The following is a 15984-nucleotide window of genomic DNA, read 5'->3' as shown; positions in this document are numbered from 1 at the left end:
TGAAGAGAGACCCAGAAAAGACAGGGACTCAGGGAAGTGGCAGTCAATTCCTGATGAAAAAGAAGCATCCATCAAACTAGAACTAATTCAGTATGTTTTCTCTTTTTATTTATTTTTAAGTGTACAAAATGTGGTGCTTCACAACTTTTTTTACAGAGACAATTGTATTTGTAGGATACATGGGGCTAAATGGAAGAGCCTGCTTGTGGCTGGAAAACTAGTTAAAATGTTCTGCAATAAAATACCAAAGGTTGCAAAAGAATGTGCCTAATTGCTTAAAGAAAAGATGGACAATAAGCTGGTGGCTACTTTCCCCTTGGTATTAAGACACAACCCCTGCTAAGACCAACAAGCTGAGCTAGAGCAAATACATCTGCCAGAAGCTAAACCTAAGAATATCTTTTTAGGATAGGTAAGGGAAGTTCACCCAAGCACTGGAGCAAATCTGTTTTCTACTCAACCGATTCAAATGAAAATGAGACCCTTCCCTTCTGGAACAGTGGACTTACCTGTTGTACTCAGATAAAGCCTGAGCAATCACAAGCCCCATTCCCTAGAAAGAAAAAAGATAGCACAGATGAAATAAGGGGCTGGTGGCAATGCCAGGCCAGGAAAAACACTAATTACAGCACTACAGTCCAGATTTTCCTGATCTAACTATCTTAATGTCACTTTAATAGAGTAACAAGGGGGGGGGGGGGGTGAAACGGACCAGCCCAGATCACTGACAATTTCACTGGGATCATTTTTACCTCAAAAGAGAAGACTAAGTTAGAATCTTCAAACAAAAAGCTCTCATATGTCTCTAAAACAGTACAATAAGAGTGACAATGAGTGTCACACTAAATAAAGGTACAAAGAGACAAACCACTCTTTCAGGCCACAGGAAAACAGGAGGATAACAGGAAGAAGCATCCAATAAATATGAAAGTGACTTATCAACTTCCCCTTTAGAACCTGCTAAACATGACACAAAGATCAATTTAGGCCACAAGGATGAATCATGTATGCTTTTTTTTTCATAAGTGAAATTAGAAAAATGAAGAGGGCGAGATGCCAGACACCTGGCCATCTTCTTCCTCCCTTAGTCAGAGATCAGATATTATTTCCCAAACTTTCAAGGACGTATGTAGCAGGTATACAGATCATCTTCCATCTTCCAGCTTCACCAAGTCAGGCTGTAAATGCCATCTGGCTAGTTCTACAAGAAGGGATCTCCCACCGGTTAGTCATACAAGCCTTGCTTTGTTGTTTTTGTTTTAATTTCAGCTTTATTGAGGTATAACTGACATACAAAATTGTAAGATATTTTAAGTGTACATCATGCTGATTTGATATATCATCTAAGCCTTCTTATTCTTGGGAATGTAACTTATTAACTCTAGAAGCATCAACCTCAGCACACTGTAACATGAAATATAACCAACCAATAAAGCCAACAAATGTTCCCTCAAACCTTCCTTCCATGACAAGAAGATAAAATACAATAAGACAGTCACACTGATGCTCTAAAATGAAATACCGATTCCCTCTTTATAGCCAGATGAAATTAACACAACAGCTTACTCTGTTCTAAATATCCACTGCAAGTAAGGCCACCAAAAGCAAGTAATTAAAACAATACACAAGGATCCATATACTCACATTGAGCGTAGCCTCATCATCCACAATAGACAACTTCACAATATAAGGATTCACAGACTGTTAAAGAAGAGACTCAAGGTGAGTGTGACTTAGTTAAGAACCCATTAGCTATTTAACAAAGTGTTAACAAAAATGCTTCTATAAGGCCCTTTCTCTGTAGTGATGCTCCTAATACCCAGATCCAACCCATCCTGCCAGCTAACTCCATTTCCAGCAAATCTCTCAGTGTGCACAGGCAATCACCAAACACACACACACACACACACACACACACACACACACACACACACACACACACCAGTTCTATTCTACTTGCATTTTCCTCTACTGTAACATTTTTATTACATTTGAAGAAAGCTCTTTAGGAAAAAAAAGAAAAAGAAAAAGACCAATCTGCAACCGGACAATAAACAATTTTGTAATTTCTGGGAAACATCATGTTCAGGTCAGCCCAGGCCTGTGTCTGCTACTTCTCCCATCTTTCTATCTTATTTATTTCAAAGAAGTGAACACTCCACAAAACTCACTTTGTCCTATCCTGCCAATAATCTGAGTCCATAGGGACAGCAGTCTTGGGAGGAACATAAAAGCTTCTTTGCCATAAGGCACAAATTTATAAGTTGCTAACTTATAGTCTCATGCCAAAGGCTCCCTAACCATTCCAAGAACTATATGCAAGGACTGATTCACCCACCCGTAAAACAAAGCCACCTTGGGGGTGGAAAGTGGCAGCTGCTTAACAGCCAGAGAGGCCATTTATGGATCTAATACCCAAATAACACTGCAGGAGAACTGAAAAAAAGGATGCAATTACCCAAACTACAATCTGGTCAGAACACTGGGATTTAATGATTGTCCCATCACTTATAGCATTGGAAGATTTCTTGAGTTTTTCCAGACCCAATCTCAGCTGGGCAGCATATGGAAATGGACATACATTTAAATTCGTTAAGCAGTTGGTCCATCTTCTACCAGTGGGATGAGAACCAATGACCTACTCACCTTGGGAGTGACCCCACGCATGGGATGTAAGGAAAGACCTCATCTAGATCAGGCACAAATTCTAACCCAAGGGAAGCAAGGAACAATATTGGTAGTTTTTACAGCAACCAAGAAAACTCATTACTGAGAGACTTGGAAACCCCTGACATAAGACCTTATTTAATCAAGTTTCTGAGGGTATCTTTTGAATGTCAACTGGGAACAGAGAAAGAGACAGCTTTGCTTTCTTAACAGCCCAAATGTTTACAAGGTTTTCTACAACACAACCCAAGGAGGTAAAACCCACTCTGCTTGTCACTTGATCTGACAGAGGAAGGCTCTCCACACTGCTTCCTATAACCAGCAGTCAAATCCTGCTGATGCTACAGACGTCATACAAGATCCAATGCAAGTGGATCCTCAGAAAAGAAAATCAGCAGTAGGTTGTTCTAGAGATGCCATGATGAAGAGAAGACTAGAAGGAGCAGGCCAATGTTTCTAAGCATAATTTTTTAAAGTCCTTATCACTCACCTTCCCAAAAGTCCACTGTTTTAGGTAATAATAAGGATCATCTGATTAACAAGAACAACCTATGCGTTAGCAATTGAGGAAAAGGTAAGGTGGCTAAAAGCAAGGATTTGAGTTCTAGCTCCTCTACTTACTAATTGTGACAAGATAAGCACATTTATTAACCTAAGCTCAACTTCCTCATCTGTAAAATGGGGATATTTTGTCGGCGTTGCTATGAGACTTAAATGAAGTTAGACGGGGCGCCTGAGTGGCTCAGTCGTTAAGCGTCTGCCTTCGGCTCAGGTCATGGTCCTGGGGTCCTGGGATCAAGCTCCACATCGGGCTCCCCGCTCAGCGGAAAGCCTGCTTCTCCCTCTCCCACTCCCCCCTGCTTGTGTTCCCTCTCTGGCTGTGTCTCTCTCTGTCAAATAAATAAACAAAATCTTTAAAAAAATAAACAAACAAATAAATAAATGAAGTTAGACATGTAAAATCCTTAGCATAGTACCTGGCAGATGGTAAGGACTCAATGATTGGTACCTATATATTTTCTACTGTAACATTTTTATTACATTTGAAGAAAGCTCTTTAGGAAAAAAAAGAAAAAGAAAAAGACCAATCTGCAACCGGACAATAAACAATTTTGTAATTTCTGGGAAACATCATGTTCAGGACAGCAGCTGGGGGCCAAGTCACTTCATCATAGGAGACTGGGCCCACCTAGAAGGCCAGGATCTTAATGCTATGAAAATTTCTATTCTACCAGACACTGAGTTCCCTTTAACACTATATACCTGTTGTGCTGGTCAGTCACATTTTTAAAGTGAAATCAATCTACTTTTCACCCACAAGACAGAATTATAAACTCAGTGAGCCTGCACAGGATCACTCTAACAGGCCTCTGCCTTTATCTGGTCTAAACCACACTTATTCTTTTTCAACCCCCCCCTTTTTTTTTGCCTCCTCTATCTCTTGAGAAAATAATGAAAATGGAATGCATTATTTGAGGTGAAGAAGAACTATTTACATTTATTACATGACATCTTTTCTATCATTTCCATTCCTTAAGTCCAACTTGCCTTCCCTGTGAATTAAGTGGGCGCCCAGCCTCTCTGGCGCCCTCTGCACATTACTAGAAAGGTTACAACTGTCCCCATCTGTCATGGGACGGATTGTGGTGGGAGCCAGAATGCTGTTCTGCCCAGCACACACTCTCTAATACCAGTTTGCATAAAACTTCACCAGCTTTTGGTTTTGCTATGTTCATCTGGAATTCCTCATGTTCCTGTCAAAAACCTTCCTGCTCCATGGTCACTAGGCTTCCTTAATGGTTTCTGGTGAGTGACTTATACCAAAAGCTACAAAGCCCAGATAAATTATGCCCGCCAGCTTGCCCTTGCCTACTATATTAATTCTTCTGTGGCTTCTGACAGACTAGAGATGCATACCTCGCTCCAGAAATATGATTTTCTCTAGTTCCTTGGCCATGTCCAATTTTTCAGGCTGACATTTCAGAGAGCCCTACTGGGCTGAGCCAGGGTTCGATTCACATTTAGAGAAACCAAGCCATTGCCTCAGAGTGGCCTGCAACCAGGAGAATGTTCTGAAAATATTCATTACTAATGATGGTGCTTTCCTATCACATATAACTCAACTTTCATTAACTATCTTCGGCATTTTTCCTCAGCTATTTTTCTTGCTGTTGTAATAAGGCCTCAGAGGCTATTACACATGACAGAGATCAAAATGGCTACCATGCCAACCCCTCCAGATCACCAGTAAAACAGGTGCTGGTGGGGCACCTGGGTGGCTCTGTCCTTAAGCGTCTGCCTTCGGCTCAGGTCGTGATCCCAGGGTCCTAGGATTGAGCCCCGCATCAGGCTCCCTGCTCAGAGGGAAGCCTGCTTCTTCCTCTCCCACTCCCCCTGCTTGTGTTCCCTTTCTCGCTGTCTCTCTGTCAAATAAATAAATAAAATCTTTAAAAAAAAACAGGTGTTGGTGATAAACTACATATTTATTAGTAGCTCTACACACCATTTGTCAGTTCCTCCAAGACAATGAAAGCAATCAGCTCCTGGGAATTATAACATATTAACATTGCTCCACATATTCCAGTCCCTCTTTAAATATTTCTCACAGCCTCCCCTTCTTCCATATTCTCCTTATAAGAATAGGCTCCAGGTTTTGTGTTACCCATCACTCTCAACCTGACTAGGAACCATCTCAAAAATCACTAAGTGGGGGTGCCTGGTTGGCTCAGTCAGTGCAGCATGTGACTCTTGATCTTGGGGTTGTGAGTTTGAGTCCCACATTGGGTGTAGAGATTACTTAAATATAAAAAAAATCTCAGGGCATGTGGGTGGCTCAGTCCTTAAGTGTCTGTCTTAGGCTCAGGTCATGATCCCGGGGTCCTGGGATCGAGCCCCACATCGGGCTCCCTGCTCAGCAGGAAGCCTGCTTTTCCCTCTCCCACTCCCCCTGCTTGTGTTCCCTCTCTCCCTGTGTTTCTCTGTGTCAAATAAATAAATAAAATCTTAAAAAAAAAAAAAGAAAGAAAGAAAGAAAGAAATCTCTAAGTAAAGATCCAGAAGATCAGAAATGAAAAGCCTCCCTCCAGCTGGCCCATCTCTCATAGCACTGCTACTTGCTAAGTGAAGAAAGTCAGGTTGCCTCAAAGCAGCTCCTGACTTCTAGGTTCAGTGAAGTACTCCTAGTGTCCAGGACTCAGTGCCAAAGGCTCCCTATTCCTCCAAAGCCATCTCCAGTGAGGTCTTGGTCTTCCCTGAGGGCCCTCCTTCCTTTTCTGTGTATTCTGCCTTTTGAGAAGAATCAAGTAGAGGCATGAAACCAAGTATAAATCTCTGAGTTCTGCTCTTCATCTCAAAAACCTATAAATCTGTCCCTGATTAATTCAGGAACAAAGAGAATTCCAGAACTGACATGGATAAGGCTCTGCCTTCAATTTTCCATTTAAATCAGAAAGAGTTCCCAGACCAACAGTGGTACTTACACAAGTGGACTGCATTATGGAAATCCAATATACAAAAGTCCAATCTTTCAAAACAGATGCATTAGGTCACTGGTTCCCAATCCTGGCTAATCATCATACTCAACAGAGGAATCAAAAGGAAAAAACACAAAAACAGACTCCAAGTTCCCACCTCCAAGAGATTCAGATTCAGTGTGTCCAGAGGAAAGCCCAGAAATTTCTTCTTTTTGAAAAGTTCTAGGTCATTCTAATAAGCGAGGTTTGGGAACCACTACATTAAGGGATAGTTACTCACTTTATTAGAAGTTGCACCACAGGATTCCTTTAAATGGCTATACCATTTACCAGGAACATGTCTTCTACATTAAACAAAGTAACAAAGTCCCCCAGGAGTGGCCACATTTAGGAAGATTATAGAAAGATTTTAACTGTCCATTAAGGAGCCCACTTACCTCATATTTTCTATAGTTCACCAACAAAGCCAAGAGAACAACAGCATCATACCCATGCTCCCTGCGACTTGGGGGGTGAGAAAGTATCTGGAATAAGAACAAGAAGTGAATGAGTGCCAACTCCTAGTTCCTAGGAATGCAGACAGAGAAGATTTGAGGCGGTGGTTTACCCAAAAGAGAAAGATGTGACGGGGGAATTGACCTACCTGTAAAATTGCTTCAAATATGCTGTTGATCATTACATACTCTAGGATAGTGTTCTGGCTAATGTTGTCTGTCACCTGAATGAAATAAAAGGCTTTTTAAAGTCTATACTAAGGCCCTCTGGTATCTCAAGTATATCTCCTCCCCTACCATCTAAGAGAATCAGAAATGTTAAAACATTCTACTAGATACTTAGTAGACCTTCAATAAGCTCCCTGAAGCTACCAGAGCCTGAGTGGGCAGACATTAGAAGGGTAAGATTAGCAAATTAAAACTTCCCAATCTCTGAACTTCTCATTGTTTCTCTCACGCCCTCACGTAAGCATTTACTTAACAGATTCTCAAACAAAGAAGTTTATGATCCAGAAGTCTTTGAGTGACGGCGGGGAAAGACAACTACCTGAAGTAAATGAACAACACCCTCCTCTCCTCTCACTAGAAGATACAGGCCAGCTCCCAGTTATATCAAAATCAGAATAAAGAGAAACAGAATCACAAAAACTGTTTCCAAATAAGACCTGGTAAGAAGGGCAAATCTGACAATCCAGAAGACAATAAATCTCTAGGAGTGGTACCTCTAAAGTGATAAATATCACATACTCTGCAGGCTAAAAATGCCCCCAGTTGCTCCAAAGAGCAGCTTCCAGGAAGTGAAAGCCCATTCACCTCACTTCCTTCTACACATTCACATGCCGTGGAGTGATACAATGCCTGAGCAGAGATTTTTTTTTTTTCGCTTTTCCTTTCCAACTTTAGGCTCAAATATTCATAAGCTTGCCCCTACTGTTGATAACACCCTTGACAGAGAAACATATAGATGGATCACTTACAGTCACTAAGCAAAGGAGAAGTTTCAGACATAAACTCTTCAGACTTTCAGAACCTTCTGCACAAAGCAATGAATCCAAACTCTCCATCAAGTTCTAAGAAAAAGATCCGTTAAGTATTAAAACATATCAAATAACATCTCTACTGTGTCTTTGTCCCAACTCTGGGTTATGTTACACAGGGTCATGTGTATAAGATACAATGAAGTAACCATATCATTCCCTTAGACCTAGGCCTTCCAAGATTAGACAAAGAAATGGAAGACCTCAAAGTGTAGCTATCTGGGGGAAAATGCTTTAGAAAATGCATAGAACTTTATTGTGCACAGAACAATAAAGATTTTACTACTTTACCAAGTAAGTGTTTGCAGCCTGTCATCCTTATATAAACCTTTAGATTAGAATGAAGTAAATTGTTAAAAAGGCTAATAAGAGTGGTTACATAATAAATTAAAAACAATAAATAAACTAATTAGATAAAATTAACTTAATTAAGAAAAATAAGTGGTTAAAGATTAATAATGGTTAAATAACTGTAGATACAGTATATCATTTGATGCAGGCACACTGAACAAACAACAAAGACATAATATCACTACTGGCTATCACTGGCCATATACACTATCCAACAAAGCTAGCTGTGTCCACTCTGGCTGATTCTACTAGACAATGTGATCGGAGCATATCACTTGTACTAACAATCAGCTGTCAGACCCAATGTAGTCAAAAGATGAAACCCTCACACACTACAGCTGAAGGAACAAGAAAAGAAATATTTTACATTAAATGAAGGAGGAGAATGAATGAAGAAGGCATGCTGGAAGCTCAAGTGAAGGTTCAAAATAAACTACTTCAACAAATATATAGGGAGGGGCTACTATATGCTAAATATTGTGCTTTCAAAGAATTCAAGAAAAAAATAAGATAATAACCTTTGCTCTCAAGGCATTTATGGTCTATTGGAAGAGAAAAATAAGCAAAAGCAAATGTTTTTCTTTTAAAATTTTTTATTTAAGGGGTGCCTGGGTGGCTCAGTTGATTAAGCGACTGCCTTTGGCTCAGGTCATGATCCTGGAGTCCCGGGATCAAGTCCCACATCGGGCTCCCTGCTCAGCAGGGAGTCTGCTTCTCCCTCTGACCCTCTTCCCTCTCGTGCTCTCTATCTCTCATTCTCTCTCTCTCAAATAAATAAAATCTTTAAAAAAAATAAAATAAAATTTTTTATTTAAATTCAATTAATTAACATATAATGTATTGTTAGTTTCAGAGGTACAGGTAAGTGATTCATCAGTCTTATTAAGCAAACAGTTTTAATTTAATGATTACTATGACAGAAATATACACAGAGAAGGGGAATTAGCTCAGAAGTTACCTATTCCTGATTCTTCAGGGGTGGATTATATTTTGAAAAATCAGTAGCAATTATTTAAAACTTGAAGAGGAAAAGAATTCTAGACAGGCAATATCATGATCAAAGACACACGAGGAATGAGATGGCTCTGGGTGTGGAGTTGGAATACAAGTAGTTTATTATTATGGAAGTACAGAGTAAGGCACAGTGGTAAGAGTGGAGACTGGAGAAATAAATAGGGAGCAGATCAGGAAAGCTGTATAAGGCTAGCTAGGGAGTTTGGTCTTTATCCTGTTAGTGATGGGAAACTAATGAAGGGTTTTAAGCAAGAAAGATTTCAGTGTAAGATATACCACTGTGGTATCAGTGTGGATGACAGATTTAAAGATGGTAAGCCTGGAGGGAAGGAGACAAATGAGGACTAATCTATCAATTTTCTGAGGAAGTTGCCATGTCTTATTTGCCTCTGTATCCCCAGTGCCTGGCACATCAGAGCCAACCAACATTTGTCAAAAGAATGAAGGCATCACTGCAATAGTTCAGGTGAGAGATAACGGGGACACTGGCGGTAGGGGAAAAAATGGAAAGAAAGGTATGAGAAATATGAACTGAGGCAAAATTAGCTGATCTTGATGATCGTCTGGATACGGAAGATGAGGGGAAGAGTCAAGAATGACTCCCAAGTTTTTGGCTTGGGTGACTGAGACAACAGGTGAGCCCATTCTGATGTGGAAGGAATGAAAAAAAAAAAAAACAAACAGATGAACAGAAAACATTTTGTAGATGTCAAGCAAGAGGTACTTTAGGGATGTGTGTGTATATTCAGCAACTGCTTATAAAGTATACTACTCTGAGTCTCATGACAGGATATTAAGGCAAAAAATAGAGACTTAGTAACCAGCAGCATATAGACAATAATGAGAACTATGAGAATGAGAGAGATCTGGGATTTCACCATTATATATATATATATATATATGAGCTGTATAGGAGAGAATTAAAAACTAACTCCAGGTACTAAGTCTTCATGTATTTATAATTGTATATTCATAACTTTTTTCAAAATAACTTAATCACTATAAGAATTCTTTGTCAAATAAATTATTTTAAATTTAGTGAGTGACAGAAGACTAATTCTCCAAAGTCCATATTATAAACAACCTTCATTCAAGACAGTGTCAAACACTATAAATCAGAGAGCTGATAAGGGACTTACATCCAAAATATATAAAGAACTCTTATAACTCAACAATAAAAAGACAAATAACTCAATCTAGAAATGGGTAAAGGATGTGAAAAGACATTTCTCCAAAAATATATATATAAAAGATAGACAAAAAACAACTGTTAACAAGGATGTGGAAAAATTAGAACCCTTATACATTGCTGATAGAAAAGCAAAATGGTAGAGCAACTTTGGAAAACAGTATGGAAGTTCCTTGAAATGTTAAACATAGAGTTACCATATGACCCAGCAATTCTCCTCCTAGGTATATCCCCAAGAGAACTGAAAACCTACATCCACACAAAAACTTGTTCATGAATGTTCACAGCAGCCTTATTCATAATAGCCAAAATGTTGAAATATTACACATATCTATCAACTGATGAATGAATAAAATGATGCAGTACATTCACACAATGAAATAATCAGCCAAAAAAAGGAATGAAGTACTGATATATGCTACAACATGGATGAACCTTGAAAACATTATGCTAAGTGCAAGAAGCCAGACACAGAAGACCACACATAATTCCATTTCTATGAGATGTCCAGAATAGGTAAATCAAGAGAGACATAAAGTGGATTAATGGTTGCCAGGGGCTGGAGAGAAGGGGGAATGGAGAATGACTGCTAATGGGTACATGTTTTCTTTCTGGAGTGATAAGAACGTTCCAAAATTAACAGTGGTGATGGTTGTACAATTCTGTAGATATACTAAAAACCACTGAATGAGGAGCACCTGGCTAGCTCAGACAGTGGAGCACGGGACTCTCGATCTGTGGATTTTGAGGTCGAACCCCACAGTGGGTATAAAGATTACTCTAAAATAAAATCTCAAAAAAAAAAAAAAGAAAGAAAGAAAGAAACCACTGAATCATTACACTTTTTAAACGGGTGAATTGTATATGTGAATTATCTATCAATATAAAGCTGTTATTTTTTAAAAATGTCCAACAGGGCACCTGGGTGGCTCAGTCAGTTAAGCATCTGCCTTCAACTCAGGTCATGATCCCAGGATCCTGGGGTCGAGTCCCACATCGGGCTCCCTGCTCAGCGGGGAGCCTGCTTCTCCCTCTGCCTGCTGCTTCCCCTGCTCATGCTCTCTCTGACAAATAAAATCTTAAAAAAAAGTCAAACAATAGAAATAAAAATTCTGATAGTCATTGTGTTAAATAAGAAAACTTAAGTTTAGAACCAACGTTACCCTTGTGTATTATATTTCCCTTGTTATATTTTATTTGAGTTCATAAGTGTTTTTAAGAATGTATGAGCACATGATATAAATCAAAAAATAAACTGCTCAGTCTTTATCTTGCAGGGAAGGATACTTCAATTCAAATTTGAATTTCAACTTTTCCTTTATTCAGACAAACCAAATTTGTAAAACAAAAATATTCAAATTCAAGAACAAATTCAACCATTTATATCTACCTGAGTGCAAATCTTCTAGTACATTAACTGTCTGCAGATGGTATCCATGAACAGCTGTCAGAAGCAGCCATCCACAGGCACATCTGCAACTTATGCCTCACCTTCATGCACAACTCTGCCTTGTCAAAGCCCATGAGCATGTTGATAATGTCAAACCCAGAGGTAGATTTATTCTTTTGATGGACTCCTCGAATGAGTGCACACAAGGTCTGCAGAGATTAGAGAAAGAATTCTTTTGTAGAGAGAAGTCTCAAAACGTGAAGGGCACTGGATCTGTTGCCTCAATTGCAACCTCAGAACCTCCTCCTTACACAGCTGACGTTCAATTACTCTATCACTCTCAGCTCCCAGTCTGAGTCTTACTATGTGGTAAAATCCAAAAATTAAAAGAGGAATAGCAATTGAAACTGTTGTCATCCTCTTTTTTTTTTTTGCCGTTTTTTGGCCATCATCCTTTTCAAAACTGCACTGCATGCAGACAAAGACTGGAAGGTGAATTCAAAAATAAAAATGGTTCTTGAGTTTGAGTCATGTGATTGGTGGAACTTTCCTTTATTTAAAATTAATTCTAGTATTTACATTATAATTGATAATTTTTACTATTTTTAATAACTACAAAAGTTATTTCAGTCCATATGATAACCAATTGCTTCAAAACTTAAATTCTTTACAATCCTCATCCACTACTGACTAGCTGTGTAAACCCAGACAAATTAGGTTAACTTTTCAGTGCCTCAGTTGTTTCATCTATAAAATGGGAATGACAATAATAGCGCCCATCTCATAGGGATGTTGTGAGAACTATGTGAATTAACACTGTAAAGCACTTGGAATAGTCCCTGGAACTTTGTTAATGGTCCAAAGAATAGTGTCTGAAACTCTATTATTAAAGCTTAACAAGTCTCATTATAATAACATAAGCCACTATAATATTGTACTCTATTTTTATGGGTCGCTAAGTGACTTAATGCCAATTTATTTCCACTGAACTAAAAACAGTTTACCATTCATGCCCCCACAGTGAGTCACTGCAATTACAGGAAGCATAATTTCCAACTTTCATTTCAGCTTTCAGTGAGCCCCTACAATTGCGATGCCCAAAATGCATGGTCCTTCTTTCTGAGACATCAGCTCAACAGGTAATTTCTACAAACTACAGATGAGAAAACTGGGGCTCACAAAGTGATTTATCCAACTATTAAGTTAGAAATTTAAATCCAGGGCGCCTGGGTGGCTCAGATGTTAAGCGTCTGCCTTTGGCTCGGGTCATGATCCCAGGGTCCTGGGATCGAGTCCCACATCCGGCTCCCTGCCCCGCGGGAAGCCTGCTTCTCCCTCTCCCACTTCCCCTGCTTGTGTTCCTGCTCTTGCTCTCTCTCTGTCAAATAAATAAATAAAATCTTTAAAAAAAAAAAAAGAAAGAAATTTAAACCCAATCTATCAAAAGTTCCAATAAAATATTTTATGTTGTCATGGATTCTTCATATTCTAAGTTTGTTAATCACTGCCCTATAGCCATTCAGCCTGATCTAGGCTACACGGGAGCTACTGTACTATAAACTTTAGAAATTTTGCCCATCATTCATTCAATAAAAATTTTCCTTTAAAGTGCTGAGTATTTACCAGGCACTGTCCTACATGCTAGGAACAAAGAACTGAATGAAACTATCAAAGTCTTTGCTCTCAAGAAGCCTATAATGTGGAGTGCCTAGGTGGCTCAGTCATTAGGCGTCTGCCTTCGGCTCAGGTCATGATCCCGGGGTCCTGGGATCGAGCCCCGCATCGGGCTCTCTGCTCAGCAGGAAGCCTGCTTCTCCCTCTCCCACTCCCCCTGCTTGTGTTCCCTCTCTCGCTGTGTCTCTCTCTGTCAAATAAATAAAATATTAAAAAAAAAAGTCTATAATGTATCCCCATCAACCCAATGTTGGCACATAAAAGTCATTCAAGAAATAATTATTCAGTGATCATGCCACTTAGCGTAAAGAACAATGATTCTTAATGTTTTCTAAGTTACAGACCCTTTTGAGAATCTCATGAAAGCTCTCTTTTCAGAAAAAATGTACACATGCACATAAAATATTACATAAAACTTCTGGGAGTCAAGGACCCTCTGAAACCTCAGATTAAGAACTCCTGATCTAGTGAGAAAATATTGTGTTAAGAATCTCTTCTGATTTTTTGCTGTAGACTAACTATCCCTGACTCATAGCTTCCCCACCATCTCTTCCTTTCCTCAAATAATCACAAGAATTCTGTCAATCTGCTTTGGCATTAGATCAGATAAGAGTACTTAGTTAAGTGTCAATTTCTTTAACCAGGAAGATGGCTAAACAAACATACATAGATGTTTATGATTTAAAGGAAAAACAAAAAAACCCCTTCATACCTAAGGGCAATTTTAGGTTCCTCAGGTCCCAACACATGTGTTACAATTCCTTTCCCCTGTTAAACAAGACTTCCCCGGTCTCCCAACCTTGTACCTGCAAAGCATTGACAACTCGAATTGGATGTTCCTCTCCCAGAGCCTGGATGCAGTGTTGAAATAAGCAATTAATATTATCCTTAATCTTCATTAACTCCTCACCATCAAGAGATTCCAGCTTGCCTTCTAGGTACTCCAAATTCACCTACCAAGGAAAGAGTAAGGGTGTTATTCTTAGTAACATTTTTAGTGAATTGTATTTAATGTGAGTGCATTTTTAGTGTAGCACCTAGAACATGAGAAGGCAATTTCAGTTACCAGGAAAATCCAGAGATATCAAGTTTACCTTCATAAGGAAGAGCTCCTCCCAAAATCGAGGACTGCACTTACTGGGGTCCTCTGTCTGAAACGAGAAAATAAGCAGGTTCAATATCCCCAGCTAACACTGAAGCATTAAGAATACATCTGAAAGGGGGCTCCTGGGTGGCTCAGTCAGTTGAGCGTCCAACTCTCGGTTTCAGCTTAGGTCATGATCTCAAGGTGGTAGGATCGAGCCCAACCTCGGGTTCTGCACTGGGTGGGGAGTCTGCTTAGGATTCTCTCCCTCTCCCTCTGCCACTTCCCCAGCTCACATGCACATATAATCCCTCTCCCTCTCTCTCTAAAATAAATAAATTTTAAAAAAGAAAGAATACATCTGAAAGGGTCACTTACACATAATCAATGTTACCTTTCAACATTAACTTTGAAAATGCTTGGTCATTCTATACTGTTATAACAGTGAACAATAGTTTTAGAGGCTTTTTTCCCCCAAAATGGAAGACACTGTGCATAGATATATATTCCCTGTGCCAAAAGTTAAATAATGGCTCAAAGAATCTCCCTCAAATCTTTCTCTTCTAGCAAGATGTGAACCTAACCATCCGAATAAGATAGTCACATTATGATATGTCCCCACCACATCTGTAGGTCTTCAAAGGCCTTTCACATACATGAAATACAACGGCCCAGAGAGCCAGGTATGGTAGATATTATCAGTATCCTCCTTTTAGCTGGGGCACCTGGGTAACTCAGTCAGTTAAGTGTCTGCCTTCAGCTCAGGTCATGATCCCAGGGTCTGGGGATTGAGCCCCAAGTCAGGCTCCTTCCTCAGCAGGGAGTCTGCTTCTCCTTCTGTCCCTCTCCCAACTTGTACTCTCTCTCCTTCTCTGCCCCTCTCTCTCAAAAAAATAAATAAAATCTTAAAAAAAAAAAAAGTATCCTCCTTTTAGGAAAGAGGATCCACAGTCACTTACACTGGTACAGGAGCCAGAACCCAGACCACATAAGCAATACTGCCATGGTTTTACAACATCCTGTGTTGACTGCTCTTACTACTTGCCCTCCTGTATGCATTTAGTTCTCTGTACAGAGCTTTTAATATGCTCTTTCCTTAATTCAAATTGGTCCAAAAGGTTAACAAAATTACAGCTCTAAAATCTAAATCTTCTTAGTAATAATTTTCAAACATTAAAGAGTCAAAGGCTTCTGGTTAAGGAGCAAAATAAGAAAAAGAGAACTTCTACTTTAAGGAAAGCTAATGACATAAAACCAGTAGGTCCTGACCTTTTAAAATTACTACCAAAATAAATAAATAAATAAAAGTACTACCAAGAACTAATATCTTCATTAGTTAAGAATTCCTGATCTAATAAGAAAATACTATACTAGGAATCTCTTCTGAATGTTTAACTGAGAATGACACAGAGAAGCAACATTTCTGGCCTTCTCATAAGGCGCTCCTTCAGTGATTTTTTTCTACCCCTTTCTCCTAGGAGGGGTCACACTCACACTTTGGCTCTCACAATTTTTTTTTCAAGATTTTATTTATTTCAGAGAGAGAGAGAGAGAGAAAGCACATGAGAGGGGGGAGGGTCAGAGGGAGAAGCAGACTCCCTGCTGGGCAGG

General features: G+C 39.3%; 1 protein-coding gene across 3 annotated transcripts in view; it reads right to left on the bottom strand.

Moving 5' to 3' along the window:
- The window catches only part of ARMH3 (armadillo like helical domain containing 3), a 181497-nt gene that overhangs the window by 149742 nt on the left and 15771 nt on the right, over window positions 1-15984 (bottom strand). For 2 of the 3 annotated variants that reach the window (XM_028098685.1, XM_028098688.2), the window contains exons 3-10: window positions 14384-14440; window positions 14096-14242; window positions 11717-11824; window positions 7612-7704; window positions 6784-6858; window positions 6578-6664; window positions 1645-1701; window positions 510-553 (exon numbers count right to left, since the gene is read on the bottom strand). In XM_028098685.1, the coding sequence (XP_027954486.1) occupies window positions 510-553; window positions 1645-1701; window positions 6578-6664; window positions 6784-6858; window positions 7612-7704; window positions 11717-11824; window positions 14096-14242; window positions 14384-14440 (668 nt within the window). Of the gene's footprint in view, window positions 1-509; window positions 554-1644; window positions 1702-6577; window positions 6665-6783; window positions 6859-7611; window positions 7705-11716; window positions 11825-14095; window positions 14243-14383; window positions 14441-15984 lie in introns of those variants that run through there. The other variant, XM_088019783.1, reaches the window with a different exon arrangement.

Source organism: Eumetopias jubatus, unplaced genomic scaffold (genome assembly GCF_037043125.1).
Source record: "Eumetopias jubatus isolate StellerSeaLion01/CBP00866 unplaced genomic scaffold, mEumJub1_p1.0 scaffold_17, whole genome shotgun sequence".
In the NCBI taxonomy this organism is placed as follows: Eukaryota; Metazoa; Chordata; class Mammalia; order Carnivora; family Otariidae; genus Eumetopias; species Eumetopias jubatus.
The sequence above is the reverse complement of the archived record's forward strand: the minus strand, read 5'-3'. Positions and strand labels throughout refer to the sequence as shown.